At 41.1% G+C, this 26,931-nt stretch overlaps 1 protein-coding gene and 1 pseudogene across 1 annotated transcript in view; one reads left to right on the forward strand and one right to left on the reverse strand.

The window, feature by feature from the left end:
* Positions 1-26,931, reverse strand: part of QRFPR (pyroglutamylated RFamide peptide receptor) — a 563,204-nt gene that overhangs the window by 50,233 nt on the left and 486,040 nt on the right. Inside the window, exon 5 of the mRNA XM_086963288.1 lies at positions 7,145-7,242. Coding sequence (XP_086819414.1) covers positions 7,145-7,242 — 98 coding nt within the window. The remainder of the gene's footprint in view (positions 1-7,144; positions 7,243-26,931) is intronic.
* Positions 2,280-2,448, forward strand: LOC147728446 (cytochrome b-c1 complex subunit 10 pseudogene; annotated as a pseudogene).

Below are 26,931 nucleotides of genomic sequence, written 5' to 3' on the forward strand. Positions count from 1 at the left end.
ACTTAGTTGAACTAGTGCACCATGTGTGGCTGCACTAATGCAAGCATGCATGTTCAGATTTCTGTTAAGTGTTATCTGAAGGAAGTTTGTTGATTCAGCAATTGTGGATTTGCAGTTAAGAGAATCTAAGTGAATGAGTCATTTTTGTAGAGGAGGGGAGCTGTGGAGGCAGAGATGAGTAGAAATTCAGTTTTAGAGAATTAAGTTTGAGGTAACTTTGTGCTAGCCAAGTTTGGGTTTGCTGCAGTGCCTCATTAAGAGGGATAATAACTTCTAATGAGGATCATTTTAGATAAATCTAAGTATTGCCTGCATACATGTTGTAGATAAGTTTAGCTTTATTCAGAATCTCTGCCACAATTCCATATAAAGGATTAAACGTGTTGTGGAGATTGAGGACCCTTGGCCCTTGGGGGACTCCCAGTTAGAAGAAAGATGGGTTAGAGAGCAAGCTACCCAAGTTGAAAAGTTGTGATCAGTTTTATGGATAACAGTTAAACCATTTTAGAACATTTCCTCACAGCTCTATTCTTCACAAATCTCAGAAGGAGGGGAGTTGACAGAGTTGAATGCCGAGGAAAGATTAAGGAGGATGAGCAGGATTAAATTTTTTTGATCCAGGATATTGAGTGCATCATCCATGATATGTGTGATCAATGCTGCTATGCTGTGTCCTGGTCTGAAACCCAAATGGAACTTGCCAAGTAAGTCGAAGATTCTTTTTTTTTTTTTTTTTTTAATATCTTTGTTAAATTTTGAAATATTTTCCCCAGGTAGCAGCACAAATACCACAAAAGAAAAACACAATAAGAAAACAGAAATACGAGGTTTTAGGAAGGAGCAAACAAAATATTACATAAACTTTTTACACAGTATCTTAAAGAAATAGGAAAAGCTAATTTGTTTCGCAGAAGGAAACCAATTTTGTAGCACAAAGCATTGATATGGGTTCACAAAAACATACTTAAACTGAGCCAGTGCAGTTAACTACACCATAATACTTACCTTATTTGCCTAATTCATATCCATTTCTAACAATTTCTATGAATCCTTCCATCTAAGGGAGCCCAGACAGATCATCCTAGCAACTTCAATTTCTTCCCCTTCCTTTCAAAGATCGCTCGTTCCAGTGTATATATGGAGAGTAATTGCGCAAGCCATTCATGAAAGGTAGGGGCTGATAGGTCAAGCTAGGCAGAGGCAATATTCATCCGTAGTACGGCCATAGCCACAAAAATAAATTGATAAGCCATCTCGTTTTGTTCTGTCCTGCTAACTCCCAATAAAACTAAATCAAAAGTTAGTGTAATTTTTAGCCCTAACGACCGATCAAAAAATTCCGTGATAGATTCTAGTAAGCCCTGCAGGTGCGGGCAGGGTGTAAACATATGCACGAGGTCTGCTGTCATTGCCCCACACTCTGAGAACAAGTAATCCTTGATAGCCCCCCCATTGTGCAAGTCTCGCCGGAGTATAATATAAAGCAAAAACGGTTTTATAATGTTTGGAGCCCGTCAGAGCACAAAACCGTCCAGGTTAGCTCTAAAGATTCTACAAGCGCCTCTCGTGCGGCCCCCACACGTTCCACCCATTTATTCTTATGGTTAGCTAAATCGTCTTGATTTAAGCCTAACAGTTCTGCGTACAGTTGCCTGATGATACCCTTTGTACTGCCTCTCATGATCTCTATAATTTTGTTGCTTCTTAACCCACTAACCCCCCGATTCTTTTTACCAAAAAGCTGTGCAATTGCAGGTATTTAAAAAAACTACCCCTTGCCAACCCAAACTCAATCTGAATATCCCTGAATTGGCGAAATCCTTCATTCAATTTTAGGTCCCCGGCCACCCAAACTCTCATTATTGCCCATTCAGCCATGACCTCATCTGAAAAGATTTCCGGAAAGGTGGGGTTTCTATAAATCAAAGTATAATGGTTGAGTCTCCCCAAACCAATCTTTTTTTTAAAGACCCACAGACCTTAAAAGCAGTTGAAGATTCTAATGTGCTAGAACTGTTGGTTATCTACACATTTCTCTAGTAGCTTTGCTGGAAACTGGATGTCTGTGATTGGTTGAAAGTTATTCAGATCAGTTTGGTCAGCATCAATTTTTTCCAGCAGGGGTGTAGTTTGATCAAACTTTGTGAATTTTGACTGTATGAAATCACTGAAATAAGGAGCCAGTAGATCGGAGGTCCCCGGCAGCCATCTTTATCCCCTGGTCGGGGCTGATTCACCGTCAATCACTTTGAGCCGCGGGGTCACTGTGTACAGGGACGATGTTCAGCAAACTGCTGGGACCGCTACCTACAGCTGGCCAAGAACTGGGCTCCCATACTAGGAACATGGAGTGCTATTGGTGCAGTGGGTCTTGTGTGGTCCGCAGACTGGAGGCTTATTTTGGATTATGTCCCTTACATCAATGGCAAATTTAAGACAGATGATTAGTACTCACCTATTTTGATGACTCCTTTTGCGCCAACTTTGTCATCAAGGTTCACTGCACAGCAGAAGAGGAAGGGCAAGCTCTATGATGCTAAGACCCGTTTGATTTATTACTGCTTGGCATAAGCCAAATATTTGTTTCCCTGTTAAATAATTTCATGGATACCTGTTTACTAATTTCATTTGTAGCTTTATTTAAATAAATGCTGCTTTATTTTTTTTACATTTTTTTATGAGATTGGTGAAATGTGAAGTCAATTTAATCACAACTATAATCTGTAGATTAATGTAAAAAAATGTTTTATCTTTGCTTTAAATGTAGGCAAAATAGGATAATGCGACAGTACTATTAAATAAAAAAGGTTTTGAATTAAAAATGCAATTAATACATCTATATTAAAATACACTGGATTATGTTTCTGAAGTTTAAATAAAAATTCCCACCTGAAGAAAAAATATGCTTTTATTGAGCATTAATAATTATTAGAAGTAATGTACAGAATTAATTAAAATGTAAGTGCTCATTTATAATTAAAATGTGATGTTACATGATGTTTTACATAAAAACACAGGTTATTTATTAATTTTTACATAAATAATAAATATGTACTCATTTTATATATTTGTACATTAATTATATATTCAACTATTTTAAATAATCTAATTTAATTTAATATTATAGGGTTTTATTGTAATTACCTGTCCCAATTATTTAGAAGGATGTTGCAGCACAGTGGGTGGTCATGTGTAGTGTTGGACTAAAGTTACCATAAAAGTGTATGTTTCTACAAAAGTGTAGTTTGTGACTAGCCCTATGTCACAAGTTTTGTAGTACTACAAAATGTTCTTCAAACTGCAGTTTGTGAATCAGGCCAAAGTGTCTTTATGAAGCTACCATGCTTTTGTTTCAAAGGTTTGCATGCTTTAGGTTGCTCCTGGATTCAGCATTTCATTTGTAGTATTCCTTTCTTTGTTTATTGAAACTTTCCCCTAATTTTCTAATATAGGCTTTTGGTTGGGCAATGCATTATTTGAGTATCTAAAGGTCATCATGACTTAAACTAACACATTTTCCTGCTGGAAACAGGCTGCAAATTTAAGCCACTTCCGGCTTCACAAATTGACAACAAATTTCACCTGGAAAAGGCTAAATTTGACTCAGGAGTTATTCATGTCATTGATTCTTGTGCACCAAATAGAACCAAAGTTGCATTCTTTAGGACATACAGAACATTACAGACTACCGAAAAGAATGTCTCCGTTTACTTGCAGACGAGAGGAACTACATTTGCATTAATGAGGACCCCACGGAACGGTTACGGATTGACATTGCAACTCTCATTGAGAAATCACTGACCAACGACTGACTGAGCAATGGAAGAGGTGTGGCGCCATGGCCAGGGCGACTGACTCCAGAATCTGGGGCTCAAGGTTCGATCCCCGGTGCCAGCAGCAGATTAGCCCAGCACCATGTGACTCTGGGCAATAGCTTGCTTAATATTCCCAACGGCCCCCAGCGCCTAAAGACCCTTAAGGGTGATTGTTCGCGCTTTACAAATGTGAATTATTATTATTAGCAAACAAGAAGCCAATTTTTTGGTGAACACCAACCCCACTACCCCCTATTTGATACTATTTCCAAATCCATAAATGCATGGAGAAACCGCAGGGAAGACCCATAATGTCAGGAATAGGTTCCATCTTAGAAACGCTGTCTAAATTTGCAGACGCATTCTTACGTCCCATAATACAAAAAAGTGACACCTATTTACAGGACACAAAGGCATGACTCTGCCTATTGAAGGATCTCGAATTTGACCCCACATCCAGCATACTCATTGGCTTGGATGTGGAGAGTCTCTATACCTGCCTCCCTCACAAGGAAACATTAGAGATTCTAGAAGAGGTCCTTTTTGAGAATGACTGGACCTATCACAACCCCAGGCATATAGTACTAGAGTGCTGCAGACTAGCACTTAGTGAAAATTTCTTCAGATTTGAAGACAATCTCTACTGCCAGCAACTCGGCACCAGCATAGGGAGCACCTTTGCGCTGAGCGTGGCCGGCCTCTACGTGCACCATCTGGAGCAGCACAAAATTCTAAACAACACCAACCCCACCTACGTCATGTTCAATTGTGGAAAAGGTACATAGACGACGTTCTAATAATTTGGGAGGGCACTGAGACAGAAGCTAATGAATTCCTAAGATGGCTCAACTTACAGGACCCCTATCTAAAATTTACCCGCACCATAAGTAGATCACATATAGTTTTTCTTGATCTAAACATACTGGCACGTCAAAGTATTTGGGCCACCACTACACATTTCAAGCCCACTGCCAGAAACTGCCTTCTGATTTACGATAGTTTCCGTCCCCGACATCTGAAACAAAATCTCCCTTTCGGGCAATTCCTATGCCTGAGAAGGAACTGCACAGACAAACAAGACTACAATTCACAGGAGAATGATCTCAGTGAAAAACTCATGAGGCGCAACTACCCCAAACACCTGGTATCGAAAGCAAGGAAGAGGGCCGCTAACAACAACAGGGAAGCTTGGCTTGAACCCAAAATCAACACTAGCATTGAATCTAAAAGACCCATCTGCATCACCACATTTAACGTGGCTTCTGGCAAAGTCACAAAAATAGTCAAGAAACATTGGCACACACTGAATAGTGGAGGTCTGAACATACCAACACCTATGGGTATGAACATGAAGAACCACTTAGTGCACACATGACCCAAAACGACGACTACAGAAGAAGGCAGTGTCCGGAGGTTACATCCATTACCTACAGGACACTACCCCTGCAGTAACTGTAGTGTCTGTCAACTCACTTCAGCTACCAAAATAGTGACTCTGAACAATAATACCCCATGGGAATTAAGACAATTTTCTAACTGCACAACAGCAGGAGTTGTGTACCTAATCGCGTGTAATCTTCACTATGTGGGCATGACCACTAGGAAAGTCAGCACCCGCATAGTTGAACACAGAAGTAATATACGCTGCAGGCCTACCACTACGAGAAAGACTACCCACTTCATTGAAAAACATCATACACTGAACGACTTGAGCTGGGTAGTACTAGAACACATCAGTAACAAAGAGACTCTAGAAAGGATTCTAAAAATGGATTATTAAAAGAGCCTTGAACTTTTGCAATCACGATTCAGCGTCTTTATAACAGGGCAGTTCAACGACTTATTTATCTCCCATGTTTGGTGGAGATTTATTTCTGAAGCGGTGCTTTTTCAATTTTGACAAAAAAAGACTCTAGAAAGGAAATTACATATGAGAGCAACCACACATCACCTCTTATTTTGTCTCTTTTGTTTGTAGCTACCTTCCATGCCAAGCAGTGCCACTGAAGACTTCCTTAATGCAAAGTTGATGACATTTAAAGGGCCCACAGCGGCACCACCGCATTAGCACTGATTAAGTTGAACCCACTTATTCATTTCCAATCTTTGAATGATCAAAAACTATCTGACATCCAGAACATTGATTACATATCCAGAAAATGGATATTCGGGCTCCCTTACTGATGACCAAGAGCTCAGCATTATGATTATACAAGGTAAATGGGTTTGCTACTATCATAATTGGTGAGTGAAGCGTGTCATCAGTTTGCTTGTGATGGAGAAGAAATACAGTACAGACAGTCTCATTGCCAAACTGTGCCCTTTGTAAATTCTTGGTTTTGGATCTTTAATGTAGTCACATGGTGTTTGCTATTGTCCATTGTCTAAATGGTTAGTGTCAATCAAGTCATACTTTGGTGCAATCCGATCCTTTCCTCCCATAAAACATTTATGGACAAATTTTTGTTTCTCACTACTTATAGTAGATCTATGAAACAAATAAGATCCCGTTGAAGTTTTTAAGTATCCCTAATTGAATGTAAATGACCATACTGGCACAAAGAATGGTACTTTTTTAATTTAATTTTCCACATTTAAAATATTCCCTTAACAACAATGAAGTATTGAATAAGAGTGATTTATTTAGTTCCCATGGTTGTTACTAAAAACCTGCTTGTCTTGTCTTCTTAGTGGTGTCCTATATCCTTAGCCCACCTAAAGGTGGCTTTATTGGAGTTAGTATTGAAAATTTACTTGATGCATTCACAACCTATCCTTCTGGCTTTTTTTTTTACCTCAATCCGATTCTTATCTGTGGAACTCTTGTCGGCATTCAGGATATCCAAATTTAACATTGTTTCAAATGCCCGGGCAGTCTGATATCATGTCTGATTTCAGCAGCTTTATATTGTTTTAATTGAGGGGTTCAAAAAAACAAAAGTTTATTCCAAAGGTTTCCTCTCTTACAAGGTTGAATTTTAACAAATAGGCCAGCCTACAATGAAGTAAATTATGATCTGAAATGATGGGAAAGCAAAGTCCAAAAAACAAATATCCTATATTTAGTCTAAAGCTCCTAGAAAATCAGATTAAAAAGGAAAAGAAAAATGTATCCTCAAAGAAATTAAGACAGATTTAGTATCAAGCAGCATCGTCTTGGCTTGGTGATAATACATTTTACTTGCTAGTAACATTATCAATGTTGATGTGTATATTAGCACAAGATAAATGGCAATATTAGCAAATTATAAATGGCCATATAGTTCTGGCAATTCTGTTTATGCAACAGACATACAGGAAAAAAGACAAAAAGATTGTCAAATACTTACTATATTCATTCATCATATGTACTACATGGAATGGAGCCCAGCATACTGTGAAGAGGACCACCACTGTTACCATCATGATGATTGCTCGCTTCTTTTTCCTAAATTAACAATTATGAAATCAGTATTGACACTGAACACCATACAGTTAAACACAGGAAAGCAGAATTTGGAAACTTAAATGCACTAATTGCTATGCACAAAAATTTTCTGACATGCAAGAGTTGGTCTCTCTAGAAGCCTGATAATGATTCAAAAATGACAAGTTATTTATCCACATTTTTTAAATAAATAAGTCAATTACTAATTGTGCTTACCCTGCTTATTAAACTTTATGACAACTATTCAATTGTATAAAGTGTATATATATTTTGAAAATGTAGGATGATTATTTTCCAATACAGCATTCTTGAGTGCATTAAATGTTCAGATGTGTCACTATAATGTTGCATAAAGTGAGTCTCCGGCTTAAGTTTACAAGGTTGGTTTCCACACTCACACATGAATGAACTTAGTTCAATGCACCAATGCTTGAATGAGAAAGACAGGTTTCTGTAGCCCCGCAGAGGCCCCCCCCCCCCCAATACATAGTTGAAGTGACGTCAATGCTTTTGGGTTACTAACAGTCTCAAAACCGGGATCCATTGGAAAAAAACCTATTTTGTTCTTTTCAATACCACACAAACAAATTGCAGTAAGATAAATACACTTTAATTAAAAAGGGTATTTATTTCCAAAGGTGTACCCTGTTACTAAGCACTTCAAAAATCAACCAAACAGAATATAATAAACACAGCACAAATGCGTGTTGCAAACAACAAAGATAAAATTAACATTTATACCATGGTTAAAATTACATTTAAAAGCTGACCACCCTAAAAACCTAATTTGATGTGCAATGCTAGGATAACATGGAGTAGGTTTTCATGTATCTAGAGTTTCTGTGGGAGAATCAGCACACTGCATACCTGTTTACAGGCAAAATCTGTAATTATCAGTAGTCAGGGAGACTGTGTACCCTGCAAAAGGCAAACACATGTTGAATCAGTATCAACTTCTCCTGAACTCAGGCTTAAATCAGCATTCAGTAGAAAGTGTGACACTGCAAAACCTTGTGCAATAATCTGGCGGGAAGGACCTCTCCTAACGAGTGGCCAAGTTCCATTTTATGCTAAGATGAAATTTCCAGAACCACATTGGGAATGTCTGGTATAACGAATGAGCATCAAGATGCTAGTGCAGGATGAGTTATTTTAAACAATGAGGTAAAAATATGACAAATCAGACTACACTGTATTGGCCATTGTTCTTGTTTGACCTTGAAATTGAGATAACACAGCATTTGTTCCAGGATGATGTTGAATCAAGTGCCATGTTGCTGACTATGTCTGAGGGCCTTGGCACTTTCACAGGTTTTTCAAAAAGATAAGGAAAGGCGACATCTGCATCAAAGGCAGACATGTTGATGATGTGGAAAAAATATAGAAAATAGAGCATAGGAACACTTAAAATGGAGTCTGGTCCTATAGTCTTCACATTATCCCTTGGGAAGTCATATTAGTGCAAAGATACATAGGAATTTGTTTAATTTATTAGGAAATCCATGCTCTGGGAATATTGAGATATAAGACTCTATATTTAAATTAATTGCACATCATATATATCTGAATAAAAATAAATATTCATACATGTAAACCCATTAAAGCATGATAATGTAACATAGCAAGAACAAATGCAATAAGCTGTCCATGAATTAATTTCTTGAATCCTTGCATGTTTCAAGCAATGAAATATTAAACATTACAATATATGAAATGCATTTTAAAAAGATATCATAAAAGCATTATGCCTGTTAAGACGGATACATGTTGGTGATTAAACAGATCAGGCATGATACTGAATATATCAATTTAAATGATGCTGCTTAAAAAAGAAAGAAAAGCAAAAATAAACACAGTCCATTGAAAAATCTTCAGCTTCAAGAATCCTTAGAATTCTGTTTATGTTTCCAATCAAATCATATGTCTCTTAATAATCCTCGTTCGAAGACATGTTGCAGGTTTACATGTAGCATTGGTGTTGTCATGGAGAAAAACAATCAATGCATGCTTCGTCTTGTTAGTTCGCACATTAGATGGAGCAGCAAATGGTTGCAATTCCAATACACTAAACGCCCGATTCATCAATGAAAATAGCGCTCGCAAAGGGCCAGATTCTGAGAATCTGGCCCTTTGCGAGAGCGATTTTTGCATTTGGGATTCAACATCCCAAATGCAAAAATCGCTATTTGCTAATTCGCATATTTGCAAGGATTTACATTTAAGGAATCTCTATTTGAGATTCCTTAAATGTAATTCATCATCCCTTTTACAATTGCGAAATCGCAATTTCGGGCCGCAATTTACCGCGAGGTCAAACCTCGTGGTAAATTGCGAAAACTCAGAAAAATGCATTTAAATGCATTTTTCTGAGTTGCACGTTACACACACACACATGTCCTTTGGACATGTGTGTGTGCAACACCTGTGTTAATTTCCATTGCAGGGGTGCTACAGGGTGTCCTTTGGACACCCATGGCACCCCTGTACTCGCAATCTCATTTGCGATTAGCTAATTGCTAATCGCAAATGAGGAATGACTCCCCATGCATTCCTATGGGCCTTTTGGCCCATAGGAATGCATGGGGAGTTATTCCTTATTTGCGATTAGCAATTAGCTAATCGCAAATAAGGAATCAGTGGGAATCGCAATTAATATTGCGATTCCTACATGAATACCGTTTTGCGAGTCTCAAATAGCGATTCCTTATGATTCGCTATTTGAGCCTCGCAAAACGGCCCGTTCATGAATCAGGCTGTGAGTGATGGTGAGAGTGCTGCATTTGGAGGTTCACACATTAACAGCAAGTCAAGCCAGTCATCGCCCAACTCTTCCAAGAGTGTCACTGATGGAGTTGATCCATCATAGTTAGCTTTTGTACTACGGACAGATGCGTTGCTCTGCATTGATTCTGGTGTGATTGCAATGGTTGCAGCAACAATTTCACATCAAGGAAAGCTACTGACGGTTGTTTTAGATGTAGATACAATTTAATTTCAGCCGGGCAGTTTATGCACCAGAACACAGGTTTTACTTCTGAATTAAAAATTGTATGCACTATATTAGCAAAGTGAGTAGGGTATTATGTCTGTAACAGCCGCTGAGTCACAAAGCAGTTCTAGCTGTCTGCAGTTTGTATGTTTCTGCTGCAGAAGGCAAAGGGATCTCTTTTTGAAGTAGCACAGTGATTAATTTGCTCATTTTGGAGAAAAACATGCTTCTCATATAAAACTAGGCTAAGGGACATTTTGGATTACATTTTGAGGTGGTGGGTACAAGTTCCTCCCACAATACTGTATTGTTTTAGTAACCATAATCAAATATAGTTAGTCTGTTTTCATGCCATAAAAAGTAACATCTGTTAGCATCAAATAGGAACTGGTGCGTGGGGACGGAAGTAGTAGAAGTAAAATGAAATTTACCCTTGGCATCATACCGCTAAACATTCCTTGCAAGGAAATGGTATCACACAGAAGAGTATGACCTAACAGACTTCTAAATCTGGCTGTGCTAAAAAACACATGGTCATCTTCATTGAAGAACTTGTAAGCTATGAGAAACTTCCACAAATGGAACAGATGTGAATTGTATGTTGTTTCATACCTGCCTAATGATTTGTACTTCTGGCAGTAATAAAAGTTAAATGGTGTGATTGTTAGAGAAAGAATACCGTGAGAAAGTTATCCTTTTAGCATTGATTACCCCCATTGTTTGATACTGGTGGCACCCGACTCTGATTGTGCACTTGGGTCTTCTAACCAGACCCGCGGCAGTACTGTGTGTGAAAGGTATATGGTAATTAAGTGTAAATATAATTGGTATGACAACTTACATGTTAGCTCCTAGTATATCATAGGGCATATAGGTTTGGAGGGCCTGCGGATTTAATTCATTTAAGTAAGCACTGCTATGTAGCCTGCTATCATTTTAAAGGCAATCCTGCTTTGCAGGCTGCTTTTAAAAGGAAATGATATGCAATTAAAGGTAGTTCCAAAGTCTTAAACTACCTTATTTTTAGATATATCGTTCCTAAGGTCTCCCCTGGATACCTCAAAGTTAAGGTTCCTTGAAACGATAAACAGGGACATTATAAACTATATTTTATGCGCTCTGCTGAGGGGAAAACTGCCAATTTCATTTTCCCCATTGTAGCACATTGGTTCCATAGGCTAATATAGGAATATTTTTTATAAAGTATAACTATTGATAGGGGTGAGCTGAATATGTACTTCAAAGTATCAAAATGATAGTTAGAATAAATCCAAGAAATTGCCATGGTTAAATTTACTATAACTATTGCAGAAAAGAATTTATAGAACTTGCTTTTCTGATGTACTAAAATCCAGCCTTTCAGCAGCCTCTCCTGGTTGGCCAGCATTTGATAGGCTGAGCCAAACTGCTCTGATGAGGTGTAAGGTGGCCTGCATCGAGACAAAGGACATCTGGTGGGAGGAGATCTGCAGCTTCAGAACAAAATGTAAGATGGGGTGGATTAGCCAAACTCATCTTCAAAGAGAGAATGACAAATAGGAGAGACACAGGCTCAACCGCATATGCTGCCCCCATCCAGACAGGAGCTCCAGTACTTGAATTAGCAGAGGGGCTGGAAGGTGAGTGTTAGGTAAAAGTAGTCAACCTCCAGGAGAGAGTTTCTCCATTTTGGATTTTAAGGGAATGGTGCTTTCTGGGACAAATATATGCCACACTTTGGAGTAAATTACATACATTATGGTGGTACCCTACACCCTATTGGTCAAGGGTGTCCCCCCTGCTTGTCACCCAAGAACACTGGATACATATGGGAGAGCTGCCTGGCAACTCAGATACCTGCCTGCAACTACAAGAAGATGAAGGATTGCCCTGCTGGAACCCTGGCCGGCACCAAAATGATTGTACTCTGAATGATTGCACCTGCTGCATACTTTGGAGCTACAGCCCTAAGGATTACACCTTGCTGCAAAAAGTGAAGGAGTGGACTCCCTGAAAGCAACAGGTTAAAAGAGGTCCACCTGCATCAAGAGCTCCACCTGCTTCATCTCCAGCGAAAAGAAACCAGCAGACCACCTTCAGCTGGACTTTAAGGGATTAGGACAGGTGCATTATGGTAGACATAGTCCCGATATCCCAAGGAGCAACTCAATGCTTATGGAAGCTTGGATTGTTGTTTTGGACACTTTGGCACCACAAAAGGACCTTCTGGAAGAAGATCCAGAAGTATGAGAAGATTTGGAGGAATTTTGTCAAAAAGCGCCATTAGCTGACCAAGCCATCGACGAGAGTCAAACTGGTGATTTTGAACTGCGAACCGGCCTGAGATTTAGATTTGCCCCGCTGAAGCTTCAGAGCTTCTTATCATCAACTTGACTTCCAGGAGTTCACAGGGGCATCCCGCTGACCCAAGCAACCGTTGTCGACCCCAAAGCCGGCTTACAAGGATCCTCACACAGAGTTTAGAGAAAAAGCTCCAAAAAAGTGACTAAGTCAGAAGACAGAAAGTTTACTGGGCCCTACTGCTAAGTGTATCTGACCAGCTCCATCGCTGTCATCCTGAAACTTTGACTTTGTCCTGGTCAAGCATGGCTAGATGTCCCAAAGTGGCAGTTTCTGCTTTTAGGCACTAGAAGGTGTTTATTCTTTCAAAAATATACCTTTGATTGTCAACATTGGATTTTTGTCATTTTTGTGTCATTTAATCATATTTCCTAAGTTTATACATTCGTGTTACATTTTTATTGTGTCTTATGTCTTACTTATTTAATGTATTGGTGTTTTTAAATGGTTCACACACCTGTCTCCTAATTTAAGCTTGCCTGCTTGCAGCCAGCTACCAAGGAAATAATTAATTTGACCTTGACTAGATGGTATATTGTGATTGTGGTCTTATTACTAGTGGTAGGTACCTACCTACTCCTACTAATAAACCACTTTCGAACAAATACCATGTATTAGCCAGGTAGTTGAATGGTTGCTAACTGAAAATAATGCTTTTTCCACTTTTCGATAATCAGCAAAGTATAGGTGGATACATTTTTAGCCATTTTCTTATGTGGCAAGGTCAAATTATAAGGCTCAAAAATAGCAGTTTGAATTAGAAGGGCAAGGTCACAGAATTTGACTAAAGTGTTTATAAAGCCCAATTTAATTGTACAATAGCTCCTTTGTAACTAACTCAAGTCTCCTTTAAGGAGGTCTAAGGCTGAGGACAGGATATGGTTTGATGAGTATACTCCCTTTGAGAGTGTATGTATGCCATTGTCAATAAAAACAGTTTGCAGGATTCCCTGATACATTTGCACAATTCTCTTTGCAGCTTCTTATTGTATTTGTTTAATTAATTATAAATGGCATATATTCCTGTCACTATGAATCATTTATTTCTAGGTAGATCTGGTCCAAGAAGGACTTGAGGGAAATCCATGTTTTCTTTGATTGAGGATAAGTGTCCTTTCACAGCTGAAGTACTTGAATATGCTAACCTGCGTTAGCACAGACTGCCCACACTGGATATGATTATTATTACAGGCGTATGTGTGCTGTATCAAGGATCAGGGCAATTAGCTTTAGGACCAGAGTTGTTGGAAACAAATGGTGCATGTCCACCCGCCACCGTAACGCCAAAATATTCTGCCCGCCGGCGGGCCCGTGATTCAGATTAGGATGCGCCTGCCACCCTGGCAGGCGCATCCCGCATTTTTTACATTGCGTGTGTGGTGCTTTCAGAAGCACCCGCCACAATGTAAAAAAGGCATGTTGTACATGCAAATGCAGAGGGGTATCATAGGTACCCCCATGTGCACCCCCTGACATCCTGGGGGCCCACAAAGGCCCCTGAAGGTGTTCTCTGCCTGGCATTCCATGGCAGTGTCTCTGCCATGGAAAGCCGTGCCCGCCGCACATCATGATATGGATCGCGATGTCTTGCAGACACCGCCATCATATCTGAACCATTTTCCGCCCGGTCACCTGTCTGATGGCGGAAAACCAGCAGACGGTCTTTCCGTCCGCCGGGGTCCCCCCCACCATCTTAATATGGCAGGGGGGAAAATGGTAGGCGGGGGTGGGAATTGATGGGCAGATCACCACAGCCATACAGGTGGTGGTGATGCGCCCGTTATGATAATGACCCCCCCAAGTTGGAAGCTGAGGGGAATTAAATGTTCCATTCTGGAATATTTTTATGCATATCAAACTCAGGAATGTTCATATGTGATTGCCAATTATTAAGCAGAGTAAAGGTACTTTTGCTCTGGACAGATTCAACATCTTTCACTACACCTTGCACTGCTGTGGAGAACTTATATTTTATTCAAGCCACTGGGTGAGCTGAGCCATCTGTGTAGAATATGCTTTGATACATTTCAATGGGCAAGGCTTTTGGAGCTGGAGTGACATTTTATTCCAGATGCAGAAATGCCTGTGCAGGAAGAGTAGGATCATACTGAAATTTCACAGCCAATGCACCTAAAGAAGAGGCTCACTGCACCCACCTTGTATGTAGGAATATAAATGCTTACGTTTGTGGCTGCCTCTAGTGCTGGTACAGAAGAAACCCTAAGCATGGGTATTCTCTGCATCAAAATAGCCATTTGCACAGCTGCAAGAACTTTTCAATTGAAGCATAATGTGCTTCAGCTGGAGAATACAAGTGAGATGTGCTTGTTATTGGAATAATCAGTCCCTCCTTTTAGGTCACCTAGGAATAACTGTAATAGCTAAGAATGCAATGAAGAACTAGGTTGCACTTACTGTCCCTAGTTTGCAAATATTGTATATATGAGTTGTACCCTTTCTGAGCAAGCAAGATATCACTGTGTCTGTTCTTCCACTGTTTTGCTGAAAATGTGTGCGAAGTCAAGTCAAACACGGTCTTCACTCACTAAGTATAGTAAAACTGATCTAATATTGATTTGCTTCTGTTTTTAGAAGGTACTGAGCTTGTGCTTGAGGTTTAATACTTAAGGGAATAACATGTGAAATAGAATATCTATCCCACACTGCTTGGTTTCCGTTTAAGGTTGGAGTCTGTCTCACAGTGTATTCAATGGTGTAAATGTCTCTGATGTCTTCAGGTAGTATGGTACAAAAAGCTAAGCTTATTGATTTCTATCCTGTATGATTCACTAATACAGACTGAAAGCCTGTCTTCCTTAACAAATATGATGTCATAATCTTCAGATAAATTCAACCAGAAGACTGCTTTAATAGTGAGTGATCTATTCACATCAATTTATATTTTTTAATCATAAACCCAGTTGGGAAGATTGAAAGGCTTATCTCGAGCCTCAACTCACATGAACGCATCGTTGGATTTACCAACAGAAACCTTTGAAGTGCCTGCTGCAGTATTTGTGATTTCTACTGCGCTGTCTAGAAGCACTATCCCTCAAATCTCATTTTGTAGCAGGAACCATAGATGTATGAACATGTTTCTTAGAAGGTTGTGCTGCTTCCTTTTTAGGTTGAGCCTAGAGTAAACGCACAAGCGAATCTCTGGTGAAGATCTGCTGTAGTTCAGTACATGAGGGAATCTCTGTCCACTCCCCTGCGCATATTTTTCATTGGCTTGTGTCTTTGTCCTTCGTAAATGCTGCCTTCGTATTCATTTAAAGTCGTGTCAGTCCCTCCATATTACAGCTGTATCATCATTTGTATCCTCCAATGGCTACTGGCCCATTTACTTACACAGTACGTGTTATTTAGACTGTGAGCACCAGTTTCTTTAATGAGGTTCTCCTACTGCCTTCTCTACTCCCCCTCCCTCCTCTTGTACATGCCTTTTAATCCCCACCCACACTCCAGTTGTCTGTGCAGTCTTCTCCCCTCTCCCCACCCTCCCACCCATTGTCCATGTTTTAGGAATGTGGGGCCTCATTTATGAGGATGTGCGTCATTTTTACGCCGCTCGTGCGTCACTATTTGTGACGCACCAGTGGCGTAATAAATGCGCCTTGTTGCGCCATATTTACAAAGTGACGCATCTAGGTAGATGCGTCACTTTGTAAACCCCTGCGCCACATTATACCTGCGCCAAGTATAATGTATGCAAGGGGGCGTATCGACGCAAGGAAGGGTCGTAGAAGTGACGCAGTGAAATCTATGAGATTTCACTGCGTCACTTTTAGGACGCTGTTGCGTCAAAATCTTGTGCCTGCCTCACAGCAGGAGTAAGACTGACGCAGGTCCTTTCACATGGGGCTTGCCCCATGTGAAAGGACACATTGATGGAGTTGCGTCACTTTTGTGACACACTCCAGCAATGCGTCACTTTTGCGCTTACAGATACGTCAGAAATACTGACGTATCTGTAACTCCTTGCGACATAATGCGTCATACATTAAATATTATGCATCAGGAATGTCGCAAGGAGTGCGCACTGAGAAGTGACGCATCGCTGCTTTCACGCAGCGATGCATCATTTCTCATAAATGAGGCCTGTGGTGTTTTGCCAAGCAACACTGGGACTAAGTGAGCTGGGACAAGTTTCAACATTTAAATGCTGTCGTGGCACTCATGGCTTTTCCTGCTTTGGCACGTGCGGTTCAGATTATTTGTTATAATCTGCATTTATTTTTAGAGAAAAGCATACGCCGAGACTGGAACCCGGTTGCCCAGTACCAAAGTCGGTTTCTGCATATTACGCCACATTACTGAAGCTTGTTAATTCTACACCCTCTGTGTCGCAAAATACTAGGCATAATCGTCATCATAATACAAATCGTGAAAATAAATAAATTAAACCAACTCTAATGCAGATGTAAGAAATACAGACATCTATCAAAAATGCCATTAGTCCACGTTTGTTTCTTTTAGGGGATAGACTTCGCTTAGACTTGAACACGGTTCCAGAGCACCAAAGCAGCTCTGTACGCCACATTACTAAAGCTTGTTTGTCTTGTTTTGTCCATTTCTCATTGCCTTTAGTGTCTGAATATGGTTGTTTTGGGGATGAGCTCATTGTAGGCTTGTTTTTACAAGCTCTTGTGCTTGTCCTGCATTTACTGGCATCCCTCTGTTTCGGATCCTCCTGGCAGCCCCTACTGCTAATCCTTGGTTGACTGCTTCTTCTTGCTAGATATACTAGCTGCTCACATGTTTTTTATGAATTGCTTACAATTTACGTTTTGACATTGTTACCAAAAGATTGTGTGTGTGCATTTGAAAACTTCCAGCTGGTGCTATCATGAGGAACTACATTTCCCATCAGCCGGTTATCATGCGTTCCCATGCTTGTCATTCACAGCCACCTTCTTTTCCTGTTTATTTAAAAAAAAATGGGTGTGCCTGCCAAGCATGCCGGTAAGTAGTGATCTCCATCTTATGGGTCTCTTTTACATGCACAACCTGATCAATGGTGAGTAGTACTCAGTACACCGGTCGTCCTGAAAATGAATGAGTGCCTTTTAACCAGATAACTGCATACCTAGAAAAGTGTTCCTTGGGGTGTATGCATTGTTCAATTATGTTCCGTATTCATTTCCATTTTTGGACTACGATCAAGTAGATAACTTGCTTTGGTAGATAACTTGCTTTGGTAAAGTTGTCGTCCACTGCCCACATATCAGAGTATAGCAATAGGACTGTCCTGTGCTGCCTGGCTGTCCTGCACACTTGTGGTGAGGCAACGACACCAACAACACCAACTGCACTCGGTGCATAGCATGCTCGGACACCTTACCATAACTGGTGTTTCCAAGATTGAGTGACAGCTACACCACTCTGTACACACAGAGGAGGGTGCTGCTCTTACCGGTACATTTTTGCAGGCCCAGCTAAGTGCAGGCCCAGCTAAGATTTCATAAATGCATGCACTCCACTCTACACCCTAAAGTAGCATTGGTCTCACCATGAACGTAAACAGTAAGCCCATAATCTTAAATGGAGAAACTCTGACACATATACTTTGGGGCTTGCACTTCTCTCACCAGAACATCTAATTAATGGTCATTGGCTACACCACTGCCATGCAGACTTTGAAGGCACAACTTTTGAACAGAAAACTACCATGAGTTAGGAACCTATGCAACCACTTGTTAAGTGCCTGCCATTAAATGCCTGCCACATCTCAGCACCGTAGCACTGCTCCTCTATGCACAAAGATTTCATGTTAAAGAACAGAAAATGTTGTAGCACCTAGTATAATATGCTGCATCGCTGAATACTTAGAAGGTCCCAAAGGTGAGACCTATTTGCTATGCCAATGCTTGTTCTTAACTGGAGTCCAATCTGGTCTTTCCCTCTTCATGCTGACTTTAATCTCTTGTTGTCCTGTTCACCTTTCCTACTGTTCCCCTCCTTTCTATGGTACTTGGATCAGCTCCCTCTCTCTGTTTGTTTGCCCGTCAGTGTCCTGAAAAGAACCGGGTGAGCAGATATCAGAATACTGATACTGTTCAGGTTTTTTTTAAATATTTTGCAATCTATTATATTATAACCACCCTACCAGATTCCAGAGATCCAGGGGAAATAGTCTGTCTTTGCTGTCTACCCCTCTCTTTCTTCCTGCCTTCTATTGCAGATTTCTCAATGACACTTTTAGGTTTTAAATGTGGCTTAACAGGTCGTGTACCAAAGGTAGCACGGAACAAAGAGGTGTGCATTTTCAAGATTATTTTTGGTAGTTGCCGTTCATGATCTCGAACTGGAACCCAGATACAGTCTCTGGGGGTATGGTCAGAACCAAAGTTTCTTCCTTAATGTTGCTCAGGATGATCGAAGAAACTGTAGTAACATTTCCCACTAGCTTCATTCCTACGTCAGGAGCTGGTTCAGCTCCATGCTCATTCTGTACTTTTTTTCAGTACCTCATGGAGAACTGTGAATGAAGGTGTGCCATGAGTGCTGGTGTAAATGAATGCAAATATGCTTCTTGGTGATACATTCCTCTTTGGGGGATAGCAGCCCAAAAGAAAGACACATAGTCAGTATTCCATATTTGTCTTGATAAGTATGTTCGTCTGGTAGAACTCTTCTAACTGGTTGGTCTTGCAAGCAGCAAAGAAAGGAATCTCTACCAGAGTTGCAGGCACTTTTCCTATAATAGTTTTTATAGTATGTGGATTAATGGATGGCACCTGTCCTTTAACTGCTGGTCCTACCACAAGAAAAGGTCCAAAGTTTATGCTATGTAGAACAAACTGGAGAACTCTCCTATGTAAGGTGACCGTGTAATTCAAGATCCCTACAACATCAGTGAGTGCTAATGTATCAGAACGTGGAACAGCTGTGTAGCCCCTTCATCGCACAGGGGTTCAAAATGGGCATTCCTGTGCATTTGTAGCAACTGACCAGCAAACCAGTGCTGGTGTTCCTGCTAAGGTAAAGGTACTTCCAAATCCTGGCAAGCCATATCATGTACAGCCAGTGATACCGCCTCAAACTACCAGGAGGTTGCTCCTATAGCCAAAAACTCCACCGATGAGTAGTATGTCTCAAAGGCATACACCATGTGGGCAGCTATTATAAAAGTAACTGCCCTCACATTGGGGACACCTTGAAGTTGAGAGATGATGAGTAATTGATTCTCTGCAACTGGCCTCTTTCACAATTGGAACTGCCATGAAGATAAACCGATTCAAGTGTAATGGATTCAAAGAATGAAAAAAAACACAATATAGGGAGTAACCATTTTAAGAGTCAAATTTAAAAATAAAATTGGAATTAGCACCCATCAAAAAATAACATAGCTTTCTTTTTGCATTAGGTGAGTCCAAGAAAGTGATAAAAAAAGCAGGTCCAGGATCCACTGATAGTTGAGATACATTCTTTATTGGTTAATCCAAACAATTAAAATCCAGATAGTACAAAAGCGATTCTCTTTTAGCCAATTTGACAAACCAATGGCAATAGATGTTCCCTTACTTTCTATGAGAAGTAACAATGATTAACATTGATTACTAGAGACGTCTCCGTGAACATGTAATAATGGTTCACGTGTGTGTCAATCAAAAAGAAATTACTCAAGGGTTCCAAAAACATCTAGGTTTCACATTGTGCACCAATGCTGCAGGCATGGCACTAAAAAGTTTCTTTTTATACCATTTGAAAGACTGTTTTTGTAGCCCTGCATACTCTACCACAATGCATAATTTAAGTCAATGCTGTAGGGTTACTAACTGTTCCAAAATAGAGATCCATCCAGAGACTCCGTGGTGATTGAAAACAAACCGATTTCATTCTATGCTGGGAGAGAGCAGAGTAGTGTAACCTGCATCTAGAGTTTATTAGGGAGAATCAGTGCGCTGCATATCTGTTTACAGCTAAGTACAGTAATTAATAGTAGGCATGGGCGGTGAACTTTGCTCCGTTTGTGGAGTTTGCGGAGTTTTCTACACTCCACACTCTGCGGGTCTCGCGGAGTGCAGAGAACTCTGCTTCACGATGTGCAGTGGAGTTTTTTCCCCCCTTGCGATTGTGAACGGTAAGTTCGCGAGCGCGAGCTGCCGCTCGGGTAGAATTTCTACCCAAGCGGAAGGGATTCCAACACAAACTACAGTTCACACTGCACTACGCCACTTGTGGAACTTTGCTGACTTTTTTTGTCACTTATTGGAGTTCCGTGTAGCAAACCTCTGCGAAAAAACACCAAGGCCTGAATAATAGTAGTCAGGGACTCCATGTTCCCTGAGAAAGGAAAGCTACCACCGCACCAGTGTCAAGTTTTCGATTTTTCATGATAGTCTGGGGCTCATTGCCTTTTTTAAAAAGTGGTCAAGTCAGAATCTTTTTATACTATATCTTATCTAAGGTGGAATTTCCAGTATCAGCTTAGAAATGTCTGGTATAACCAATAAGTATGAAGATGCGAGTCTAAGGCACGTACACCATTTTGGCTATTGTTATTGTCTGACTGTGGAATTGAGATAGCAAAGCGCTTGTTCCAGATTGAGTTTAAATCAGACGTCTTGATGTCTATGCCTGAGTGACTTGGCACTTTCACAGGTTCTTGGAAAGATAAGGACAGATGTCATCTGTGTAAAAGGCAGACATGTTGATGATTCTGCAAAAATATAGAAAATAGACCCTCAGCCTACTTAAAATGAGTCAAACATTATCATTGTTATGTCAATATCTTATAGATCAAACATTTATTAATTATCTTTATTTTATTGTTGATAAAGTTTCCTACAGGAAAAGTAGTTTCTAGGGCTGCTTCTGCCGCTACCTCGATCAACACTCTGGAGGGACACTCAGTCCCAGAGTACAAGGAGGCCCGCAAATTCTTCGCAACTGTCAGGGGAGAGGAGTGGACTTCTCTCACTTTTAGCACTGCCTTCTCCCCCGCAGGGCGGGACATGCCAGGGCGCAGGCCAATAGTGGGCCCGTCCCATGCCCGTCAGCAACAGGAAGAGGCAGGGAAAGGCCCACCCCCCTTGGCCCCAACTTTGCAGAACTACTTCGCTGGTAAGCTAGCCTTGCTACCCTCTGGGCGCCACCCTTTGCTGCTTGAGTCTGAACTGGCCACTTGTTAAAGTACTTTGGCAATAGCAAAGGGCCTCCCGCCAAACTCTAGTTGAAAACCCATTTTATGGACTCAAACTGTTAAACAAGGGAGCCCCAGCTATGGGAACAGACAGACCTTACCCGTTATTACATTTATCACTGTTGATGTGCTATCATTTGTAATTTTATTTCCTTGTAATAAGAAGGGTTAAAGGCCACAATGCTATGGTTAGCCAGAAATCAGCTCAAACTAACCACAAAAAAAACAGATTTCCTCCTTATATCCCCCACTAAAAATGTGACTGCAGTAGACCAGCTCTATCACCGCACTTCACTGCACCCCGATTATGGTGGATTCAACCAAATTACTAGGAATTACTATTGATCAGAGCATGAACATGCAAGACCACATTAACTCGTTAGCTAAAAATGCCTATTTTCATTTAAATTACATTAGAAAATTGAGCCCATTCATAGAAACAATAGGCCTCAAAATGGCATCCCAGGCAATAGTAATCTTAAGAATCGAATACGGATGCACTACACTTTCAGGGCTTCCTAAGATTAGAACGGCTCCTCTAAAAGACTGCCTAAACTCAGCAACAAGGCTTATAACAGGATCAAAAACATTTGACCACATACTTACCTGAAAGCCCTGAACTGGCTACCATACGAAGCCAGAATTATTTTCAAAATAGCAAGTATCACACACAAAGCGTTACACCTCTATACACAAAGGTATCTAGCTCAGAAACTGGTGATTTCCGGGGGTAACAGATCCACCAGGAACGCCAGAGATCTACTACTGAAGCCACCGATGTTCCAGAAGAAAAAAACAACACAGAGCATTCTCTGGAGGGGCTCCGAGAATCTGGAACTCGTTACCTCCAAGCATCAGAAGAATAACAAATGCTGCAAGTTTCAAGAAAGAAACCAAGATATTTCTAATGAGAAAATTCCTCCTTTAACCTTTCCGCTCAATCTCGCATCCTCACCTTTAAACTCCTGCTTAATCCACGTAAGTACATCTCGTACCAAGGTCCCATCCCACCTGATATTTTTTGAGGTTTATATTCAATGATGTCAACAAACTAATTGGCATAATTGGGACCAGCCAGACTTACATTCTGAGATTGTGCACAAGTCTTTGATGCTGAATGAAGTCAATGTTACTCTTCGGTATTGGTAAATGCTTTTATGGGAAATGTACATGAGAAATTAAGTATATATGGTTTTAATGTGAAGTGCTCTGATACCCCACGACGTCAACTTCATGCTATATAAAACTAGGCCTAGGCGCAAAATTTCGTTCCTCTCACGGAAGTTGCGAAGTTTGGGCATTTCAGCGTTCCACGGAGTATGCGGAGATGTCAAAACTTCTGTGATCCGCTGCGTAGTAAAAGTTTTTTATTGTTTGCGTTTTGAAAATGCGTTCTCACGTGCAGGGTAGCAACTTACTGGATCCCAGTGTTCGCCAACAAGTTTTCCTATCCGTTCGCGTGCGCCACAATATGTTGGATTGTTGGTAGCCGCTCGCGCTATCCCACGAGAGTTTGCGGTCGCAAACATGTCATTCGACCCGGCACAGGAAATATGCACTGCAAAACTACTCCAAAACCAGGCAAAACACTTGTAACTATTGAGATTCCATCTTACGAAACAGCAACTCTCCCTGATATTAAAAACAGCCCAGTCTGTAAGAGAAATGAATACAGAAAGATCGTATATGGATAACCTTACAGATCCAAAATCCTCAGAAGATCATACTGGTCTTGATGGAGATAGGGAGGTTATACTAACTAGGGGTGGGCGGAATTTGTGAAGTTGCCTTTCGCAAAATTCTGCGAAACGGCAAGAAATCTCTTAAAAAACGCAAAATTTTGCGTGCTCGTGGAGATTTTGCTGCACCTGTCGAAAGTATCACCTATAAGTGCCGCTACTGTGTTTGCGTGAGAATAAAAGAAAACCAACGTGGTCACCGACTGAATTACACCTACGGAGGGTTCCATATTTTGAACATTACTACTTAATGGCCCAGCTATAGTGGCCTGCCGGCTGACTTGCTGGGGATACCCTGAACAACATGTTGGCTACGTTTGAGGTGCACAAAATGAGAGAGCATTATCCGCACAAACCAGTGTCATTGTGTACGTGGGACATTGTATACATCCATAGGTACGTGTAAGTGTGAGAGAGAACTGAGTGCACTGATTACCAAGGGTCATGTATGAGTGGCCATTCTAGCCCAGCTTGTTTCCCTTTTCATTGGGGTACCTGCAGCCATGTTTGTTTAATGGGACTACATTTCCAAAATGCTACATCTGGATTGTAGGAGCATCTCAAGTGCGGACCTGAAGAACTTGGCTGCTCTGCTGCTGTTAGCATAAGTATATCTGCGAAGATACACCCTTGACAAGCCGAACACAAGAGGGACTTTCAGTGCATGCATGTCAATGCGGGTGTGCTGTGAGCGCACCCATGTGGTGTTAGTACTTGGGCGCACCCCTATCAAGGTGAACACGAGAGAGCTAATGACATCACCTTCATCAGTGTGAGTGTGCAGTGAGTGAGCCCAGGTCACAATGAGTGCTAGCGGGCATTCACTGCACTTACATCTGTGTGAGTGGATGTTTGAAAGGACACTCAATGTGGGTGTATGTGGATGGATGGGTGTGGATGGATGTGGATGGGATGGATGTGGATGGCTATGGCTGGATGGAAGTGGATGGCTGTGGCTGGATGGATGGTGTGTCGGATGGATGGATGGCTTTTTTAAGACCTACTTCTCTCCATGTATGGCCTGTCCCGGTTTCTGCTATTCATAACAAGGACGCCTTAGACTGGAGAATAAATATGGTGTAGGGGGATAACGCCATTGCTAGCGGGGTCAGTTTTGATTCTCTGTGCGAAGGTGAGGCTCCGGTGATCCAAAAGCAGAGAAATGAAACAGATATTGGCAGAGTATTAGGGGGTGTGTGGGGGCTGCAGACAGCCCCCAGCCTGCAGTGCCAGGGGCTGGGCTCGGAAGAGAGCCCTGCTGCGGTGAAGGAGCCACCCTCATGCCCCCCGAATTCCATTCCACAATGGATCGCGGAAGTTTCAACATTTTCAAAAATGCTGAAATTTCGCAATTTCCGCGAGAGGAATGGAATTTTACGCCCACCCCTAATACTAATAATTGCATGTACCAACATATATTTAACATCAGCCTCACAACCAACATCAGCTAGCGGGAGTGTACCCTCTCCTACTCACAATCTGACTCTAATAATACCTTAAAATTTCAATAACCTATAGACCAAAATACACCCTTCCCCTCACCCCATGAGGGACCCAAAAACAGTGGCACAACGCGCCCAAATTAATGTCTCTGCTCATATGATAACCAAATTAGTTCAGAAGCTCGGACAGAGGAAGTGGTCTTCCTAAAAATACAAATTTGAAATCTTACTCCTAGCGGTTTGGAGGAGAGTCAGGCTAATTTAGAGGAGGTGTAGGGCCTAAGATTTTACCAGCATGAGAAGCCCAAAGCTGCCAATAAATCCAAACCTTGATGTGACCCTAACGCCATGCAATAAAACCAGCCAGCAGTATGATCATCGGCACTCAAGAACCCACCTATGTTGAGGAGCAAGGCTATGTGGGGAGGTCTTCTGGTTCCATAGTGGCAAGGTTGGAGAGTGGGGATGTATGCATGAACAAGGGTGATGTTGGATGGACAGTACCACTCCTATAACAAAAAACTGCAACACAACCACAACATGGGAGGGCACTTCAACTATCCCATAGGGCCTACAAAAATCAGAAGGGAACATGACCAACAGAGTGAGCAGGCAAGATACAGCCTAGGTAATAGAAACCTAGATCCTAAGAAGAATCGAAAACGTAACGTAGCCAATGATAGAAAAAACCTAGGCAGATCGGATGCTGTTTATGATAAACGTCCCTAAATTGACTCTCTTCTCCTATAGGGAGGTTGAAGAGTCATTAAAAAACAAGGTAATTCATTGGATTAGATCTAAGCACGAGTGCCTATCAGTAATACGTTCTGATATTATAAAAGCGGATCATTTCGTGAATAGGAAGGATCCATATAACACCATACATCTTGTCCTTAAATCCAAAAGCATAGTCGACGGCTTGATAGCATTGTACCTTAGGGCACCTTTAAACACTAACTCTGCAGTGAGGTTCAAGCTGAACAGCCCTGGAATTGAGTCACCACACAAAAAAGTACCTGTAAACATTGGCCAACTATCAAAAACAAACAGCACCCAAAATGATTTAAAGGCAGTTTACTGACTAGGAATTCAGGGAACTGGAATCATGCCTCACATCAGGTCTCCCTGCATGGCCCAGCTGGACCAAAAGAATAGCCCATGGGAATACTTGACCTGACCATAGCCATAAAACACATCAGGGAACTGTCAAAGAGAAGGGAGAGAAAATGGAAGTAGTTGCGGCTCGCTCTTGCACCCATAATGGTAGTTAGTAACCCCACAAAGCTTGAAACACCTGGTATCATGGAACATGAGGAGCAAACTAATAGACCCAGCTTGGCAAGATTATATGAATCAATTTGATCTTTGCCTACTACAGGAAACATGGGCCTTGGCTTCCCTCCACAAGGAGGGCTACAGGACCTATAGTATTATTACTGTTCCCTCCCGATCATCAGATCATCAGATCATCAGGAGGCCAAGCCATATTGGCCAACATTTCCTTAAAGATAGATATTAGCCAACTTGATCTACCATCACCAGATATTCTAATGGTAAATATAAAAACACAAAATAATGGAGAATTCTTCCTAGTAAATGTTTATAGCAGACCAAGAGCAGCTAGTTCTGCATTTGAGATACTGGATAATTTTGGTAATACTATTGATCCTAGGGTACCAATAACTACAGGAGGGGATCTTAATTGTATGTTTGAGCCAGTGGTATGCCTTGAGACTGTCCTAGAACAAGAGAATATGGCAAGAGATATTCCACCTTTGAAAGCCAGACCTGTGTTCCTTGCACTAGGACTGTAATGCAACTGGCTCATTTGGTCTCAGGGCACGGACTTAGAGCCTGCAATGGTAGGCTGCCATCAGAGAGCCCAAGTGCTTATACATTCAAAAGAGGTACCAGTAGGAGTAAAGTTGATTATATACTAGTAGGTACCAGTCTATGGGGTAACGTAGCTGACTTAACTGTAGAACAACGAGATGACAGTGATCATGTTCCCTAATGCTTGTCATTGGAGGG

Source organism: Lissotriton vulgaris, chromosome 3_1 (genome assembly GCF_964263255.1).
Source record: "Lissotriton vulgaris chromosome 3_1, aLisVul1.2, whole genome shotgun sequence".
NCBI classification, from domain to species: domain Eukaryota; kingdom Metazoa; phylum Chordata; class Amphibia; order Caudata; family Salamandridae; genus Lissotriton; species Lissotriton vulgaris.